The 17,544-nt window shown below is 62.5% G+C and overlaps 1 protein-coding gene across 1 annotated transcript in view; it reads left to right on the plus strand.

The window, feature by feature from the left end:
• The window catches only part of HDAC5 (histone deacetylase 5), a 38,103-nt gene that overhangs the window by 2,312 nt on the left and 18,247 nt on the right, over positions 1–17,544 (plus strand). Inside the window, 8 exon segments of the mRNA XM_085210793.1 lie at positions 2,324–2,398; positions 7,636–7,838; positions 10,105–10,240; positions 12,195–12,309; positions 12,481–12,608; positions 12,720–12,851; positions 14,726–14,838; positions 16,027–16,158. Of these exon segments, the coding sequence (XP_085066919.1) occupies positions 2,324–2,398; positions 7,636–7,838; positions 10,105–10,240; positions 12,195–12,309; positions 12,481–12,608; positions 12,720–12,851; positions 14,726–14,838; positions 16,027–16,158 (1,034 nt within the window).

Here is a 17,544-nt window from a genome sequence, read left to right on the forward strand (position 1 = left end):
GTCCCCATAGCACAGAGGTCCCCATGTCCCCATTGTGCACAGTGGGGTCCTATAGCATGGGGGGGGAGGTCCCCGTTTCCCCATTACAGTGGGGTCTCCATTGCAATTGGGGGGGAGGGGTCCCCTATGTGTCCCTATTACATGGGGGGGTAGGGGGTCCCTATGGATCCCTATTGCAATGGGGGGAGGGTGGGGTCCCTGTGTCCCTATTGCAATGGGGGGGGTCCCTATGTGTCCCTATTGGAATGGGGTGGAGGGGTCCCTATGTGTCCCTATTGAATGAGGGGGGGTCCCTATATGTCCCTATTGCAATGAGGGGGGGGGTCCCTATATGTCCCTATTACAATGAGGGGGGGTCCCTATATGTCCCTATTGCAATGAGGGGGGGGTCCCTATATGTCCCTATTACAATGAGGGGGGGTCCCTATATGTCCCTATTGCAATGAGGGGGGGTCCCTATATGTCCCTATTACAATGAGGGGGGGTCCCTATATGTCCCTATTGCAATGAGGGGGGGTCCTTATATGTCCCTATTACAGTGAGGGGGGGGTCCCTATATGTCCCTATTGCAATGAGGGGGGGTCCTTATATGTCCCTATTACAATGAGGGGGGGTCCTTATATGTTCCTATTGCAATGAGGGGGGGTCCTTACATGTCCCTATTCGAATGAGGGGGGGTCCTTTTGTGTCCCTATTGCAGTGAGGGGGGGGTCCCTATATGTCCCTATTACAATGGGGGGGGGTCCCTATATGTCCCTATTACAATGAGGGGGGGGTCCTTATGTGTTCCTATTGCAAGGGGGTGGGGATGGGGGTCCCTATATGTCCCTATTGCAATGAGGGGGATACTTTTGTGTCCCTATTGCATTGGGGGGGACACCGCTGTGCTGGGGGGGGGAGGGAGGGGGGGATTTGGGGGGATGGCCTCTCTGCGACCCTAAAGGGGAAACTGAGGAGCAGGCACCGCTTTAGGGGGGTGGGATGCGATTGGGCGGGGGGGGCTGCAGGGAGCCGAGAGCCCCGTAGCGCTATAGGACTGCCCCATAGCACTGCTTTGGGGGGGGGGCGGGGGGGGGGGCCGTTCCCGTGGCCTCCTGCCCGCCAGCTGTACCCGAAATAGCAGCGCTGACGTCAAGGCCCCAAAGAGCCCCGCGGGTGGGGGGCACCGGGGGGGGGGGGCGACCCATAAATATCCCTGGCTATTAAAAGGTGGGGGCGGCGGGAGGGCGTCAATAAGGGGGGGGGGACACAGCCCCCATGGGAGGAAGGGTGGGCAATGAAGGGGGGGGTCCCATTGTATGGGGTGGATGTCCTGTGGGGGGGTCCCATCATATTGGGGGGGGTCTGTGCTATGTGGGGGGGGTCCCATCCCATTGTATGGGTGGATGCCCTGTGGGGGGGTCCCATCCATTTGGGGGGGGTCTATGCTGTGTGTGGGGGGGTCCCATCCCATTGTATGGGTGGATGCCCTGTGGGGGGGTCCCATCATATTGGGGGGGGTCTGTGCTCTGTGTGGGGGGGTCCCATCCCATTGTATGGGTGGATGCCCTGTGGGGGGGTCCCATCCTATTGGGGGGGGTCTGTGCCCTATGTGGGGGGGTCCCATCCCATTGTATGGGTGGATGCCCTGTGGGGGGGGGTCCCATCATTTGGGGGGGGGGTCCCATCCCATTGTATGGGTGGATGCCTTGTGGGGGGGTCCCATCATATTGGGGGGGGTCTGTGCCCTATGTGGGGGGGTCCCATCCCATTGTATGGGTGGATGCTCTGTGGGGGGGTCCCATCCTATTGGGGGGTGTCTGTGCCCTATGTGGGGGGGTCCCATCCCATTGTATGGGTGGATGCCCTGTGGGGGGGGTCCCATCATACTGGGGGGGTCCCATCCCATTGTATGGGTGGATGCCCTGTGGGGGGGTCCCATCATTTGGGGGGGGGTCTGTGCCCCATGTATGGAGTTCTCCACTCTAAGGGGGGGTGTATGGGGTGCCCCCTCCCATTGGGGGGGGTCCTTGCACTCTGTAGGGGTCCCCATCCTATGGGGCTCAGTGGGGTTGAGCTGGGATGGGTTGTTACTGATAATGGGATCCCAGTTATTGGGGGGGGGGTCTCAATGGGGGGGGGTCAGTGTTGGATGGGGGGGCACCATTTGGCTGTGCAGGTGGGGGGGGGGGGGGTAATCTGGGCTTGGGCTCCTGATGCGGATTAATGTCCCTGGCAATTAGGGGTGGGGGGTGGGGGGGGGTCCTGGCTGTGTTACCATTGCTGGGGGGGGGTCCTGGAGGAAGGGGGGGGGCTGTTGGAGCTCATCGGTGTCTCTCTGCAGAGGGGGGGCCCGGCCATGAGCCCCCCCCAGAGCTCCTGCCCCACCCCCAGCTGCACGCTGCCCTCCCCGCTGCTGGTGAGTGCCCCCCCCAGACCCAAAACTGGAGTTCCCCCCCCCCTCCCCCCCTCTTTCCCCCCCCTCGCCCCTCCAGATCCCAAATCTGAGTAGTTAATCTATGCCCCCCCCAGCGATGGGGCAGGAGGTGTGTGGGGGGGGGGGCACCCCACAGCCCCCACCATCCCCATGGGGGTGGGGGGCACAAGCTGTGACTTCACGGATGCCCCCCCCCCCGTAACCCCCCCCCAGCTCAGAACCCTGTGCGTATTTTTAGTGCCTGAGCCGCTTACAGTGCTGTAATCCCCCCAAGGGGGGGGGCGTGGGGGGGGGGGGTCCCTGGCTGCTGTGTGTCTGCATGCGGGGGGAGGGGGGCGGGGGGGGGGCAGCAGAGCTGGGACGTGGCGCTGGGGGGGGGGGGGGGGGGGGCAGTGCTGGTGGCCCCCGGCCAACAAAAGCCACTTCAGTCACCCCTAAGTGCAGGGTTGGTTGGGGCTGGGCCCTCACAGGGATATTTTTAGCCCCCCCCCCCCATCCTTGCTGACCCCCCCCCTTCCTTTAGCAGCCCCATCCCGGCTGGGGGTACTGGTGAATACTGGGAGGGGCTGAGTTTTGAGGGGGGGGGGCACAGATCCATGGTAGCCCCCTCCCATTGCGCTGATGTCTGTCTGTCCGCACGTCAGTTGGGGGGGGGGGCTCTATTAGCATGCATTGTGGCCCCCCCCCACCCCACCCCCCAGTTTCCTGCTGATGCTCTGCTTGGGGTTGGATTGGGGGGGGGGGGGAGCTGGGCACCCCCCTCAGTTTTGTGGCTGCCCCCCATCCATGGGATGCCCTAAGGTGCCCCCCCCAAGTTGCCTCCCAGCCCTGCTTGTGTCCCCCCCCCGACCCACACCACCACCTCCCACCTTCCCCCATCCCTGTGCTGTCCCATATTCCCATACACCCCATAAGTGCATCCCAGTACCCCTATGATTGGGATCCTGCTCCAGGACCGCCCTATAAGCACATCTGAAATCCCTCCCCCCCCGTCCCTGAGATCCCCAAATCCCTGCCCCCCCCCAACTCAGCTGCCTCCCACCCCTTTTGGCCATACCTTCCCTCGCACCCCCACCCCATAGCCGCCCTTTGGGGTCCCTATATGGCCAGAGGAACACCTCCACCCCATATCAATCCTTTGGGGTCCCTATACTGCCAGAGGAACACCCCCACCCCATAGCCGCCCTTTGGGATCCCTGTAGGGCCAGAGGAATACTCCCACCCCATATCAGCCTTTTGGGGTCCCTATAGGGCCAGAGGAATACTCCCACCCCATATCAGCCTTTTGGGGTCCCTAAATGGCCATAGGAACACCCCCGCCCCATAGCCGCCCTTTTGGGATCCCTGTAGGGCCAGAGGAACACCCCCACCCCATAGCAGCCCTTTGGGATCCCTATATGGCCAGAGGAAAACACCCCCACCCCGTATCAGCTCTCTGGGGTCCCTAAATAGCCCTAGGGGTACCCCCACCCCATAGCAGCCCTTTGGGATCCCTGTAGGGCCAGAGGAACACCCCACCCCATAGCAGCCCTTTGGGGTCCCTGTAGGGCCAGAGGAATCCTCCCACCCCATAGCAGCCCTTTGGATTCCCTAAATGGCTATAGGGATACCCCCAACCCATAGCAGCCCTTTGGGGTCCCTATAGGGCCCGAGGAACACCCCCACCCCATATCAGCTCTCTGGGGTCCCTATAGCACCATAGGGGTACCCCCACCCCATAGCCGCCCTTTGGGATCCCTGTAGGGCCATAGGAACACCCCCACCCCATAGCCGCCCTTTGGGATCCCTGTAGGGCCATAGGAACACCCCCGCCCCATAGCCGCCCTTTGGGATCCCTGTAGGGCCATAGGAACACCCCCGCCCCATAGCCGCCCTTTGGGATCCCTGTAGGGCCATAGGAACACCCCCACCCCATAGCCGCCCTTTGGGATCCCTGTAGGGCCATAGGAACACCCCCGCCCCATAGCCGCCCTTTGGGATCCCTGTAGGGCCATAGGAACACCCCCGCCCCATAGCCGCCCTTTGGGATCCCTGTAGGGCCATAGGAACACCCCCGCCCCATAGCCGCCCTTTGGGATCCCTGTAGGGCCATAGGAACACCCCGCCCCATAGCCGCCCTTTGGGATCCCTGGAGGGCCATAGGAACACCCCGCCCCATAGCCGCCCTTTGGGGTCCCTGTAGGGTCATAGGAACATCCCCACCCCATAGCAGCCCTTTGGGATCCCTGTAGGGTCATAGGAACACCCCCACCCCATAGCCGCCCTTTGGGATCCCTGTAGGGTCATAGGAACATCCCCACCCCATAGCAGCCCTTTGGGATTCCTATACTGCCAGAGGAACACCCCCGCCCCATAGCCGCCCTTTGGGATCCCTGTAGGGCCATAGGAACACCCCCGCCCCATAGCCGCCCTTTGAGATCCCTGTAGGGCCATAGGAACACCCCACCCCATAGCCGCCCTTTGGGATCCCTGTAGGGCCATAGGAACACCCCCGCCCCATAGCCGCCCTTTGGGATCCCTGTAGTATCAGGGAGATACCCCCACCCCATATCAATCTTTTGGGGTCCCTATAGGGCCATAGGAACACCCCCACCCCATATCAACCCTTTGGGATCCCTATATGGCCAGAGGAAAACCCCCACCCCATAGCAGTCCTTTGGGGTCCCTATTGGGCCAGAGGAACACCCCCACCCCATATCAGCCTTTTGGGGTCCCTGTAGGGCCATAGGAACACCCCCGCCCCATAGCCACCCTTTGGGATCCCTATATGGCCAGAGGAACACCCCCACCCCGTATCAGCTCTCTGGGGTCCCTATAGCACCTAGGTGGTACCCCCACCCCATAGCAGCCTTTTGGGGTCCCTAAATGGCCATAGGAACACCCCCGCCCCATAGCCGCCCTTTGGGATCCCTGTAGGGCCAGAGGAATACTCCCACCCCATATCAGCCTTTTGGGGTCCCTATAGGGCCAGAGGAATACTCCCACCCCATATCAGCCTTTTGGGGTCCCTAAATGGCCATAGGAACACCCCCGCCCCATAGCAGCCCTTTGGGATCCCTATACTGCCAGAGGAACACCCCCACCCCATAGCCGCCCTTTGGGATCCCTGTAGGGCCAGAGGAATCCTCCCACCCCATAGCAGCCCTTTGGATTCCCTATGGTATCAGGGAGGTACCCCCACCCCATAGCAGTCCTTTGGGATCCCTATAACGCCAGAGGAACACTCCAGCCCCATAGCAGCCCTTTGGGGTCCCTGGAGGGCCAGAGGAATACTCCCACCCCATAGCAGCCCTTTGGGGTCCCTATAGTATCAGGGAGGTACACCCCCACCCCATAGCCGCCCTTTGGGATCCCTGTAGGGCCAGAGGAATACTCCCACCCCATATCAGCCTTTTGGGGTCCCTATAGGGCCAGAGGAATACTCCCACCCCATATCAGCGTTTTGGGGTCCCTGTAGGGCCATAGGAACACCCCACCCCATAGCCGCCCTTTGGGATCCCTGTAGGGCCATAGGAACACCCCCACCCCATAGCCGCCCTTTGGGATCCCTGTAGGGCCAGAGGAACACCCCCGCCCCATAGCTGCCCTTTGGGATCCCTATGGTATCAGGGAGGTACCCCCTCCCCATAGCCGCCCTTTGGGATCCCTGTAGGGCCATAGGAACACCCCCACCCCATAGCAGCCCTTTGGGATCCCTATAGGGCCATAGGAACACCCCCACCCCATAGCCGCCCTTTGGGATCCCTGTAGGGCCATAGGAACACCCCCGCCCCATAGCCGCCCTTTGGGATCCCTGTAGGGCCATAGGAACACCCCCGCCCCATAGCAGCCCTTTGGGATCCCTGTAGGGCCATAGGAACACCCCCACCCCATAGCCGCCCTTTGGGATCCCTGTAGGGCCATAGGAACACCCCCGCCCCATATCAACCCTTTGGGGTGCCTATATGGCCAGAGAAACACCTCCACCCCATAGCAGCCCTTTGGGGTCCCTATAGGGCCAGAGGAACACCCCCACCCCTTATCAACCCTTTGGGGTCCCTAAATGGCCAGAGGAACACCCCCGCCCCATAGCCGCCCTTTGGGATCCCTGTAGGGCCATAGGAACACCCCCACCCCATAGCCGCCCTTTGGGATCCCTATAGGGCCATAGGAACACCCCCGCCCCATAGCCGCCCTTTGGGATCCCTGTAGGGCCATAGGAACACCCCCGCCCCATAGCCGCCCTTTGGGATCCCTATAGGGCCATAGGAACACCCCCGCCCCATAGCCGCCCTTTGGGATCCCTGTAGGGTCATAGGAACACCCCCACCCCATAGCCGCCCTTTGGGATCCCTGTAGGGCCATAGGAACACCCCCACCCCATAGCAGCCCTTTGGGATCCCTGTAGGGCCATAGGAACACCCCCACCCCATAGCAGCCCTTTGGGATCCCTGTAGGGCCATAGGAACACCCCCGCCCCATAACAGCCCTTTGGGATCCTTGTAGTATCAGGGAGATACCCCCACCCCATATCAATCCTTTGGGATCCCTATAGGGCCATAGGAACACCCCCACCCCATATCAACCCTTTGGGGTCCCTATATGGCCAGAGGAAAACCCCACCCCATAGCAGTCCTTTGGGGTCCCTATAGGGCCAGAGGAACACCCCCACCCCATATCAGCCTTTTGGGGTCCCTGTAGGGCCATAGGAACACCCCTGCCCCATAGCCGCCCTTTGGGATCCCTATATGGCCAGAGGAACACCCCCCCCCTGTATCAGCTCTCTGGGGTCCCTATAGCACCTAGGTGGTACCCCCACCCCATAGCAGCCTTTTGGGGTCCCTAAATGGCCATAGGAACACCCCTGCCCCATAGCCGCCCTTTGGGATCCCTGTAGGGCCATAGGAACACCCCCGCCCCATAGCCGCCCTTTGGGATCCCTGTAGGGCCATAGGAACACCCCCACCCCATAGCCACCCTTTGGGATCCCTGTAGGGCCATAGGAACACCCCCGCCCCATAGCCGCCCTTTGGGATCCCTGTAGTGCCATAGGAACACCCCCGCCCCATAGCCGCCCTTTGGGATCCCTGTAGGGCCAGAGGAACACCCCCGCCCCATAGCCGCCCTTTGGGATCCCTGTAGGGCCATAGGAACACCCCCGCCCCATAGCCGCCCTTTGGGATCCCTATATGGCCATAGGAACACCCCCGCCCCATAGCCGCCCTTTGGGATCCCTGTAGGGCCGGAGGGGCCGGCAGAGCCTTGCGGGGAGCTCCGTGCTGCGGGGTTGGACGCTGCGGCGCGGGAGCGGCAGCTGCAGCGGGAGCTTCTGGCCCTGAAGCAGCAGCAGCAGCTCCAAAAGCAGCTGCTGTTCGCTGAGTTCCAGAAGCAGCACGAGAACCTGACCCGGCAGCACGAGGTGCAGCTGCAGAAACACCTCAAGGTGGGGGCGGGGTCGCAGGGGATTTTATGGGGTGATGGGACTGGGAGGTTGGGGGCTCGGTTTTGGGGGCGATTGGGGGTGGTGGAGCTGTGGGGTTTGGATTGTTGTGGGGTGATGGAGCCGTTGTGGGAAGGTCGGGGCTGTGGGATGTTGGGTATGGCTCGTTTTGGGGTGATGGAGCTGTGGGGTGTCCCATGATGGTGGAGCTGTGGGGCATTGCTTGTTTTGGGGTGATGGACCTGTGGGGTGTCCCATGATGGTGGAGCTATGGGGCAGGGCTCGTTTTGGGGTGCTGGAGCTGTGGGGCAGGGCTCGTTTTGGGATGATGGGTCTGTGGAGCTGGGGGTGTCCCATGACGATGTAGCTGTGGGGCAGGGCTCGTTTTGGGGTGATGGAGCTGTGGGGTGTCCCATGATGGTGGAGCTGTGGGGCAGGGCTCGTTTTGGGGTGATGGAGCTGTGGGGTGTCCCATGATGATGGAGCTGTGGGGCAGGGCTCGTTTTGGGGTGATGGAGCTGTGGGGTGTCCCATGATGATGGAGCTGTGGGGCAGGGCTCGTTTTGGGGTGATGGAGCTGTGGGGTGTCCCATGATGATGGAGCTGTGGGGCAGGGCTCGTTTTGGGGTGATGGAGCTGTGGGGTGTCCCATGATGGTGGAGCTGTGGGGCATTGCTTGTTTTGGGGTGATGGAGCTGTGGGGTGTCCCATAATGTGGAGCTGTGGGGCAGGGCTCGTTTTGGGGTGATGGAGCTGTGGGGTGTCCCCTGATGATGGAGCTATGGGGCAGAGCTCGTTTTGGGGTGATGGCATGGCTTGTTGGGGGTGAATGAGCTATGGGGTGTGCCATTATGGTGATGGAGCTATGGGGCACGGCTTGTTTTGGGGTGATGGATTTGTTGGGCATCCCATGATGACGGAGTTACGGGGTATTGAGTGTTTTGGGGTGGTGGAGCCATTCTGGGTAGAGGGGAGGCATGGAATCGTGGACTCATTGTGGGGTGATGGAGATACGGGGTGTCCCGTGATATGGAGCTGTGGGGCATTGCTCCTTTTGGGGCGATGGGTCCGTGGGGATGTGGCTCATGTTGGGGTGATGGGGCCATGGGATATTGCTCCTTTTGGGGTGGTGGAGCTTTGGGATCTGGCTCGTTTTGGGGTGGTGGAGCTTTGGGTTCTGGCTCCTTTTGGGGTGGTGGAGCTTTGGGATCTGGCTCCTTTTGGGGTGGTGGAGCTCTGGGATCTGGCTCCTTTTGGGGTGATGGAGCTTTGGGATCTGGCTCGTTTTGGGGTGATGGAGCTTTGGGATCTGGCTCGTTTTGGGGTGGTGGAGCTTTGAGATCTGGCTCCTTTTGGGGTGATGGAGCTTTGGGATCTGGCTCGTTTTGGGGTGATGGAGCTTTGGGATCTGGCTCCTTTTAGGGTGGTGGAGCTTTGGGATCTGGCTCGTTTTGGGGTGGTGGAGCTTTGAGATCTGGCTCCTTTTGCGGTGATGGAGCTTTGGGATCTGGCTCCTTTTGGGGTGATGGAGCTTTGGGATCTGGCTCCTTTTAGGGTGGTGGAGCTTTGGGATCTGGCTCGTTTTGGGGTGGTGGAGCTTTGGGATCTGGCTCCTTTTGCGGTGATGGAGCTTTGGGATCTGGCTCCTTTTGGGGTGATGGAGCTTTGGGATCTGGCTCCTTTTGGGGTGGTGGAGCTTTGGGATCTGGCTCGTTTTGGGGTGGTGGAGCTTTGGGATCTGGCTCCTTTTGGGGCTGATGGGCAGTGGAACGTTGCTGATGTTGGGGATGACGAAGCGGTGGGACGTTGCTCATTTTTGAGGTGATGGAGCCATGGGATGTGGCTCATTTTAGGGTGGTAAAGTGGTGGGATGTGGCTCATTTTTGGGGAGGTGGAGCCATTGGACACGGCTCATTTTGGGATGACGGAGCCATGGGATGTTGCCCATTTTTGGGGTGCTGGAGCCATCGGACATGGCTCATTTTGGGATGACGGAGCCATGGGATGTGGCTCATTTTTGGGATGATGGAGCCATTGGACACGGCTCATTTTGGGATGATGGAGCCATGGGATGTCGCTCATTTTTGGGATGACGGAGCCATTGGACACGGCTCATTTTGGGATGACGGAGCCATGGGATGTCGCTCATTTTGGGATGACGGAGCCATGGGATGTCGCTCATTTTGGGATGACGGCCATAGGGGGCGGTGGGGGGGATGCTGGGGTGGGGGCAGCCCCCGGGGGAGCCGAGCATGCAGTGCCCCCGCAGCAGCAGCAGGAAGCGTTGGCCGCCCGCCGGCAGCAGGAGCTGGAGCAGCAACGGCAGCGCGAGAGGCAGGAGGCGCTGGAACAGCAGCGCATGGAGCAGCTGCAGGCACTGCGCTGCAAGGAGAGGGGCAGAGAGAGTGAGTGGGGATATGGGGGGCGGGGTGGGATTGGGTGGGGTGCAGTGGGGTTGTAAGCCCTTATGGGGCTGGGGGGATTGGGGTGGGGAGTGCAGTGGGGGCTGGAAGCCCGTATGGGGCTGGGGGTGGGGATTGGGGTCGTGGGGCTGGGGGGGTCTATGGGGGAGATATTGGGGTGGGGGGTGCAGTGGGTATTGTAAGCCCTTATGGGGCTGGGTGGGGATTGGGGTGGGGAGGGTCTATGGGGGAGATATTGGGGTGGGGTGCAGTGGGGGCTGGAGGTGGGGTCTATGGGGGAGATATTGGGGTTGGGGATGCAGTGAGGGTTGTAAGGCCTTATGGGCTGGGGAGGGGATTGGGGTGGAGGGTGCAGTGGGGGCTGGAAGCCCATATGGGTCTGGGGGTGGGGATTGGGGTTGTGGGGCTGGGGGGGGTCTATGGGGGAGATATTGGGGTGGGGGATGCAGTGGGGTTGTAAGCCCTTATGGGGCTGGGGAGGGGATTGGGGTGGGGGGCCCAATCTGGAAGCCCGTATGGGTCTGGGGGTGGGGATTGGGGTCGTGGGGCTGGGAGGGGTCTGTGGGGGAGATATTGGGGTTGGGGTGCAATGAGGGTTGAAGGTGGGGTCTATGGGGGAGGGATTGGGGTGGGGGTGCAGTGGGGGCTGGAGGGGGGGTTTGTGGGGGGAATATAGGGGTGGGGGGTGCAGTGGGGGTTGTAAGCCCTTATGGGGCTGGGGGGGGATTGGGGTGGGAGTGCAGTGGGGGCTGGAAGCCCGTATGGGTCTGGGGGTGGGGATTGGGGTCGTGGGGCTGGGGGGGTCTGTGGGGGAGATATTGGGGTTGGGGATGCAATGAGGGTTGTAAGGCCTTATGGGGCTGGGGAGGGGATTGGGGCGGGGGGTGCAGTGGGGTTGGAAGCCCGTATGGGTCTGGGGGTGAGGATTGGGGTCGTGGGGGTGGGGGGGTCTATGGGGGAGATATTGGGGTTGGGTGCAGTGGGGGCTGGAGGTGGGGTCTATGGGGGAATATTGGGGTGGGGGATGCAATGAGGGTTGTAAGCCCTTATGGGGCTGGGGGGGGGATTGGAGTGGGGGTGTGTTGGGTTTGGGGGTGAGGTGGGAGTGGGTCAGTGGGGTGCAGTGGGGGTTGGGGTGGGATTACGGCTGGGGGTGCAGTGGTGGCTGGAAGCCCATGTTGGTATGGGGTGGGGATGGGGGGCTGGGGACCCATGGGGGGGGTATTGGGGTTAGGGGATGCGATGGGAGTTATAAACCCATATAGGGCTGGGGAGGGATTGGAGCTGGGGGTGCAGCGAGCCCATATTGGTATGGGGGTGGGGATTGGGATTGTGGGGCTGGGGGGGTCTATGGGGGAGATATTGGGATTAGACATATAATGAGGGTTGTGAGCCCTTGTGGGGTTGGGAGGGGATTGGGGCAGGGGGTGCAGTTGGGTGCGGGGGTGTAACAGGGTGAGGTGGGAGTGGGTCAGTGTGGGGGTTGGGGGTGCAGGGGGGGCTGGAAGCCTTCGTGGGTGTGGGGCTGCGCATGGGGGCTGGGTGCTAATGGGTCTGGGGGTGAGCAGTGGGGGCTGGAGGGGTGCAGTGGGGGTTGGGGTGGGAGTGGGGCTGGGGTTGCAGTGGGACCTGCGGAGATGCAGTGGGGATATCGTGGGGTGCAGAGCGGGTTGAAGCCAATGTGGGGCTGAGGGAAGCAGGGGTTGGGGTCTGTGTGGGTCGGGGAGCAGCGGGGGGCTGTAGGGGGAGGCGTTGGGGCGGGGGGTGCGGCGGGGTCTAAGGAGGCACTGGGGCCAGCGTGGCTTTAGGGTGGTGTTAGGGTCTGGGGGGGTGGTTTTGGGGCTGGGGGCGATGTGCGCTGGTGGTGCAGGTTATGGGGTGGGGGGGGGGGTGGGGGGGTCCACGCACTGCCCCCTCCCACCCCCCCACCCCACAGGTGCCATCGCCAGCACAGAGGTGAAGCTGAAGCTGCAGGAGTTCCTGCTCAGCAAAGCCAAGGAGCCGGGCGCCGGCGCCCCCAACCATTCCCTGCCGCAGCATCCCACGTGCTGGTATGGGCCCCCCCGAGACCCCCCCCCGGGACCCCCATATATCAGCAGCACCGCTGGGGGAGGATGGGCTGGGGGGGGGGGGGGGATGCGCAGTGGTGCACGGCGGTGCCGTGGGGCTGGGGGGCACGCAGCCATCCCAGCGCTCCTGCCCCCCCCCCGACCCCCCCCCAGGGCTCACCACACCTCCTTGGAGCAGAGCTCCCCCCCCCAGAGCGGCAGCCCCGGGACCCCCCCGTCCTACAAAGTGCCGCTGCTCGGCCCCTACGACGGCCGCGACGATTTCCCACTGCGTAAAACCGGTGGGTGCCAAACTGTACGGGGATTTGGGGATTTGGGGGGGGGTGTCCCACTTTGTACGGCTGGGGGGGGGGGGTCATAACCCACTCCCCCCCCCCCCCTCCTACCTGCAGCCTCAGAACCCAACCTGAAGGTGCGCTCACGGCTGAAGCAGAAGGTTGCAGAGCGGCGCAGCAGCCCACTGCTCCGCAGGAGGGACGGGACGGTGCTGAGCGCAGTGAGACGCAGAGCTGCTGAGGTCACGGGTGGGTGGGGGGCAACGGGACACCCCCCCCCCCCCCGTCTCCCGGGTGGGGGATGGGGCTGGGGTGGTGGGAGGTGGGGGTGTGAATAGGGGTGGGGGTTGTAAAGGGGTGTGGGGTGCCGTTAGGGGCTGGGGTGTTGTTGGATCTGGGGTGAGTTTTGGGGCTGGAGGTGTGATTGGGGGCTGGGAGATATTGGGGCTGGGGGTGCGATTGGGGGCTGGGGTTGATTGGGGGCTGGGGAGATATTGGGGCTGGGGTGCGATTGGGGGCTGGGGGTGCGATTGGGGGCTGGGGTGATTGGGGCTGGGGTGCGATTGGGGGCTGGGGAGATATTGGGGCTGGGGGTGCAATTGGGGCTGGGGCGATATTGGGGCTGGGGGTGCAAGTTGGGGCTGGGGAGCGATTGGGGCTGGGGGTGCAATTGGGGGCTGGGGAGATATTGGGGCTGGGGGTGGTATTGGGGCTGGGGTGCGATTGGGGGCTGGGGGTGCACTTAGGGGCAGAGGGTGGGTTTGGGGATGGGGGTTGCAATTGAGGGATGGGGTGCAATTGGGGGGTTGGGGTGCAGTGAAGTGGGTTTGGTGCAGAGGGTGGGTTTGGGGAAGGGGTTGCAAGAGAGGGTCCGGGTGCAGTTAGGGGCTGGGGTGCTATTGGCTCTGGGGTGGTATTGGGGCTGGGGGTGCAGTTAAGGATAGAGAGCATGTTGGGGGCAGGGGTTGCAGTTGGGGCTGGGGGTGCATTTAGGGGCTGGGTTGGGTTTGGGGCTGGGGTGCATTTAGGGGCTGAGGTTGGGTTTGGGGCTGGGGGTGCAATTGGGGCTGAGGTTGGGTTTGGGGCTGGGGGTGCATTTAGGGGCTGAGGTGGGTTGGGCTGGGGTGCATTTAGGGGCTGAGGTTGGGTTTGGGGCTGGGGGTGCATTTAGGGCTGAGGTTGGGTTTGGGGCTGGGGGTGCATTTAGGGGCTGAGGTTGGGTTTGGGGCTGGGGGTGCATTTAGGGGCTGGGGTTGGTTTGGGGCTGGGGGTGCATTTAGGGGCTGAGGTTGGGTTGGGGCTGGGGTGCAGTTGGAGGCTGGGGGTGCATTTAGGGGCTGGGGGTGCAGTGGAGGTAGAGGGCATGTTTGGGGCTGGGTAATACTGGGGCTGGGGGTGCAATGAAAGGTAGAGGTGGGTTTGGGTGGGGTTGCAAGAGGGGGGTTGGGGTGCAGGTAGGGGCTGGAGTGGTGTTGGATCTGGGGTGCATTTAGGGAATGGGGTGCAGTTGGGGCTGGGGTGCATTTAGGGCTAAGGTTGGGTTTGGGGCTGGGGGTGCATTTAGGGGCTGAGGTGGGTTTGGGGCTGGGGTGCAGTTGGGACTGGGGTGCATTAGGGGCTGAGGTTGGGTTTGGGGCTGGGGGTGCAGTTGGGGCTGGGGTGCATTTAGGGCTGAGGGTGGGTATGGGGCTGGGGGTGCATTTAGGGGCTGAGGTTGGGTTTGGGGCTGGGGTGCAGTTGGGACTGGGGGTGCATTTAGGGGCTGAAGTTGGATTTGGGGCTGGGGGTGCAGTTGGAGGCTGGGGTGCATTTAGGGGCTGAGGTTGGGTTTGGGCTGGGGTGCAGTTGGGGCTGGGGGCAGTTGGGCTGGAAATAGGGGTGGAGAACACGTTTATGGGGGGGGGGGGGGTTGCAAGAGATGGTTCAGGCTGCAGCGAGGGGCTGGGGGGTGACAGGGGGTCTCGGGGTGCAGGTAGGGCTGTGAGGGTGCCCAGGGGGGCTGGGGATGAGGTAGGGGCTGGCAGTGCAATAGGGGCGGGGGGTGCAGCAGGGACACGGCGCACGCATGGGGAGCGGAGGGGGGGCTGCAGTGTCCCCGTGCCCCCCTCCCCGCCCCCCTGCAGTCACAGCGGTGTGCAGCAGCGCTCCGTGCTCCGGGCCCAGCTCACCCAACAGCTCCCACTGCGCCATCGCCGAGAACGGCTTCACCGGCTCCGTCCCCAACATCCATGCAGAGGTGTGTGCACACGCGTGCAGTTTGCATGTGCGCGCAGTTAGCGTGTGCGTGGTGCGTGTGTGCGCTCAGTGCTCAGCTCAGGGCGCTGCAGACGGTGCTCAGGGGCCATGCGTGCAGTCGGTGCATGCAGTCGGTGCGTGCAGTCGGTGCTCGTGTTCTCAGGCTGCACGCGTGCTCTTAGCGTGTGTTGGATTGCGCACACGTGCTCAGGGTGCGTGCATGCAGTTAACGTGTGCAGGCTGAGTGCACGCGTGGTAAGTGGGTGTGCAGTTAGTTTCATGCATGAGTGTTAAGGGTCCGTGCATGTGTTAGCTCAGTGCACGCGTGTTAAGGGTCCGTGTTAGCTCAGTGCACGCGTGTTAAAGGTCCATGCATGCACTTAGCATGTGTTAGCTAAGTGCACACATGCGCTTAAGGTGCATGCATGCAGTTGCTCTATGCTCAGTGCACACATGCGCAGTTAGCATGTTCATGCTCAGAGCACGTGTGTACTAAGGGCGCACACATGCAGTTAGCATGTTCATGCTCAGAGCACGTGTGTACTAAGGGCGCACACATGCAGTTAGCATGTTGGCTCAGTGCACACGTGCACTCAGGTGTGTGCGTGCAGTTGGCGTGTGCATCCTCAGCGCAAACGTGCTCAGGGCCCACGCATGCAGTTAGCATGTGCGTGCTGAGTGCACGCATGTTGAGTGTCCATGTGTTGGCTCAGTGCACAGGGTGCATGCAGTTAGCGTGTGTTAGCTCACTGCAAGCACGTTAAGGATCCACGCGTGCAGCTAGCATGTCCTGGTTTGGTGCACACGTGCTCAGGGTGCGTGCGCGCACTTAGCACGTGTTGGTGCACACGCATGCTTGGAGTCCTTGCGTGCAGAGCATTGGCTTGGTGCACACTCGTGCTCAGGGAACACGCGTGCAGTTAGCATGTTAGCTCAGTGCACACACGTGGATGTGTTAGCTCAGGGCACGTGCGTGTTTGCTCATTGCAGACGTGTTCTCAAGGCATGTGCATGCGTGTGCACGCTCGGGGCACGCGTGTGCTGAGCTGCACCCCGTGTGTGTGTGTGTGTGTGTGTGTGTGCTCAGGGTGCTGTGTGCACAGCTGGGCTGCACGCCTGTCCCTGTCCCTGGGATGGGCGCCCATAGGGGTGCAGGGTGACCCCCCCCCCCCCCAACCTCCCCCCGCAGCAGCTGCTGCCCCAGCCCCGTGCTTTGGCCCTGGATGGCTCCGGGCAGCTCAGCCTCTACACGTCCCCATCACTGCCCAACATCTCCCTGGGGCTGCAGGCCACCGTCACCGTCACCAACTCCCACCTCAACGTGAGTGTGGGCTGGGGGCACATGGGGGGGTCACGGGGGGGGGGGGGGGGGGCGTGGGCTGGGGTCCTATAGGGGGGCTGTTGGGGCGTCTGGGTTCCCGTAGGAGGACTATTGGGGTCTGGGTTCCTGTAGGGGAGCTGCTGGGGGGATCTGAGGTCCCACAGGGGGGCTGTTGGGGTCTGGGTTCCCGTAGAGGGGCTCCTGGGGGATCTGGGGTCTCACGGGGGGGCTCTTGAGATCTGAGTGCTCATAGAAAGGGCTACTGGGGGATCTGGGGTCCGACAGGGGGGGTTTTGGGAGGCTCTGAGATCCCACAGGGGGGCTGCTGGGATGTGGGTTCCCATAAAGGGCCCGTGTGGGGGATCTGGGGTCTCAGAGTGGGGGCTGTTGGGTTCTGAAGTCCCATGGGGTGTTTGCTGGGGGGTCTGGAGTCCCCATAGGGGGCAGTTGGGATCTGGGGGCCCATTGAGGACCTGTTGGGGGGATCTGGGGTCTTATAGGAGGGCTGTTGGGATTTGAAGTCCCATGGGGTGTTTGCTGGGGGGTCTGGAGTCCCATAGGGGGGCTGTTGGGATCTGAAGTCCCACGGGTGTTTGCTGGGGGTCTGGAGTCCCCATAGGGGGGCAGTTGGGATCTGGGGGCCCATTGAGGACCTGTTGGGGGGATCTGGGGTCTTATAGGAGGGCTGTTGGGATTTGAAGTCCCATGGGGTGTTTGCTGGGGGGTCTGGGGTCCCATAGGGGGGCAGTTGGGATCTGGGGGCCCATTGAGGACCTGTTTGGGGGATCTGGGGTCCCATAGGGGGCTGTTAGGATCTGAAGTCCCACGGGGTGTTTACTGGGGGGTCTGGGGTCCCATAGGGGGGCTGTTGGGATCTGAAGTCCCACGGGGTGTTTACTGGGGGATCTGGGGTCCCATAGGGGGCAGTTGGGATCTGGGGGCCCATTGAGGACCTGTTGGGGGGATCTGGGGTCCCATAGGGGGCTGTTAGGATCTGAAGTCCCACGGGGTGTTTACTGGGGGGTCTGGGGTCCCATAGGGGGGCTGTTGGGATCTGAAGTCCCACAGGGTGTTTACTGGGGGTCTGGGTGCCCATAGAGGGCTGTTGGGATCTGAAGTCCCACGGGTGTTTACTGGGGGGTCTGGGGTCCCATAGGGGGGCTGTTGGGATCTGAAGTCCCACGGGATGTTTACTGGGGGGTCTGGGGTCCCATAGGGGGGCTGTTGGGATCTGAAGTCCCACAGGGTGTTTACTGGGGGGTCTGGGTGCCCATAGAGGGGCTGTTGGGGGGTTCTGGGGTCCCGTAGGGGGGCTGCTGAGATCTGAAGTCTCATAGGGGTGTTACTGGGATCTGGGATCCTGCAGGGCTGTTACGGGGGGGGCTG

This window comes from Meleagris gallopavo, chromosome 29, assembly GCF_905368555.1.
Source record: "Meleagris gallopavo chromosome 29, MGAL_WU_HG_1.1, whole genome shotgun sequence".
Lineage (NCBI taxonomy): Eukaryota > Metazoa > Chordata > Aves > Galliformes > Phasianidae > Meleagris > Meleagris gallopavo.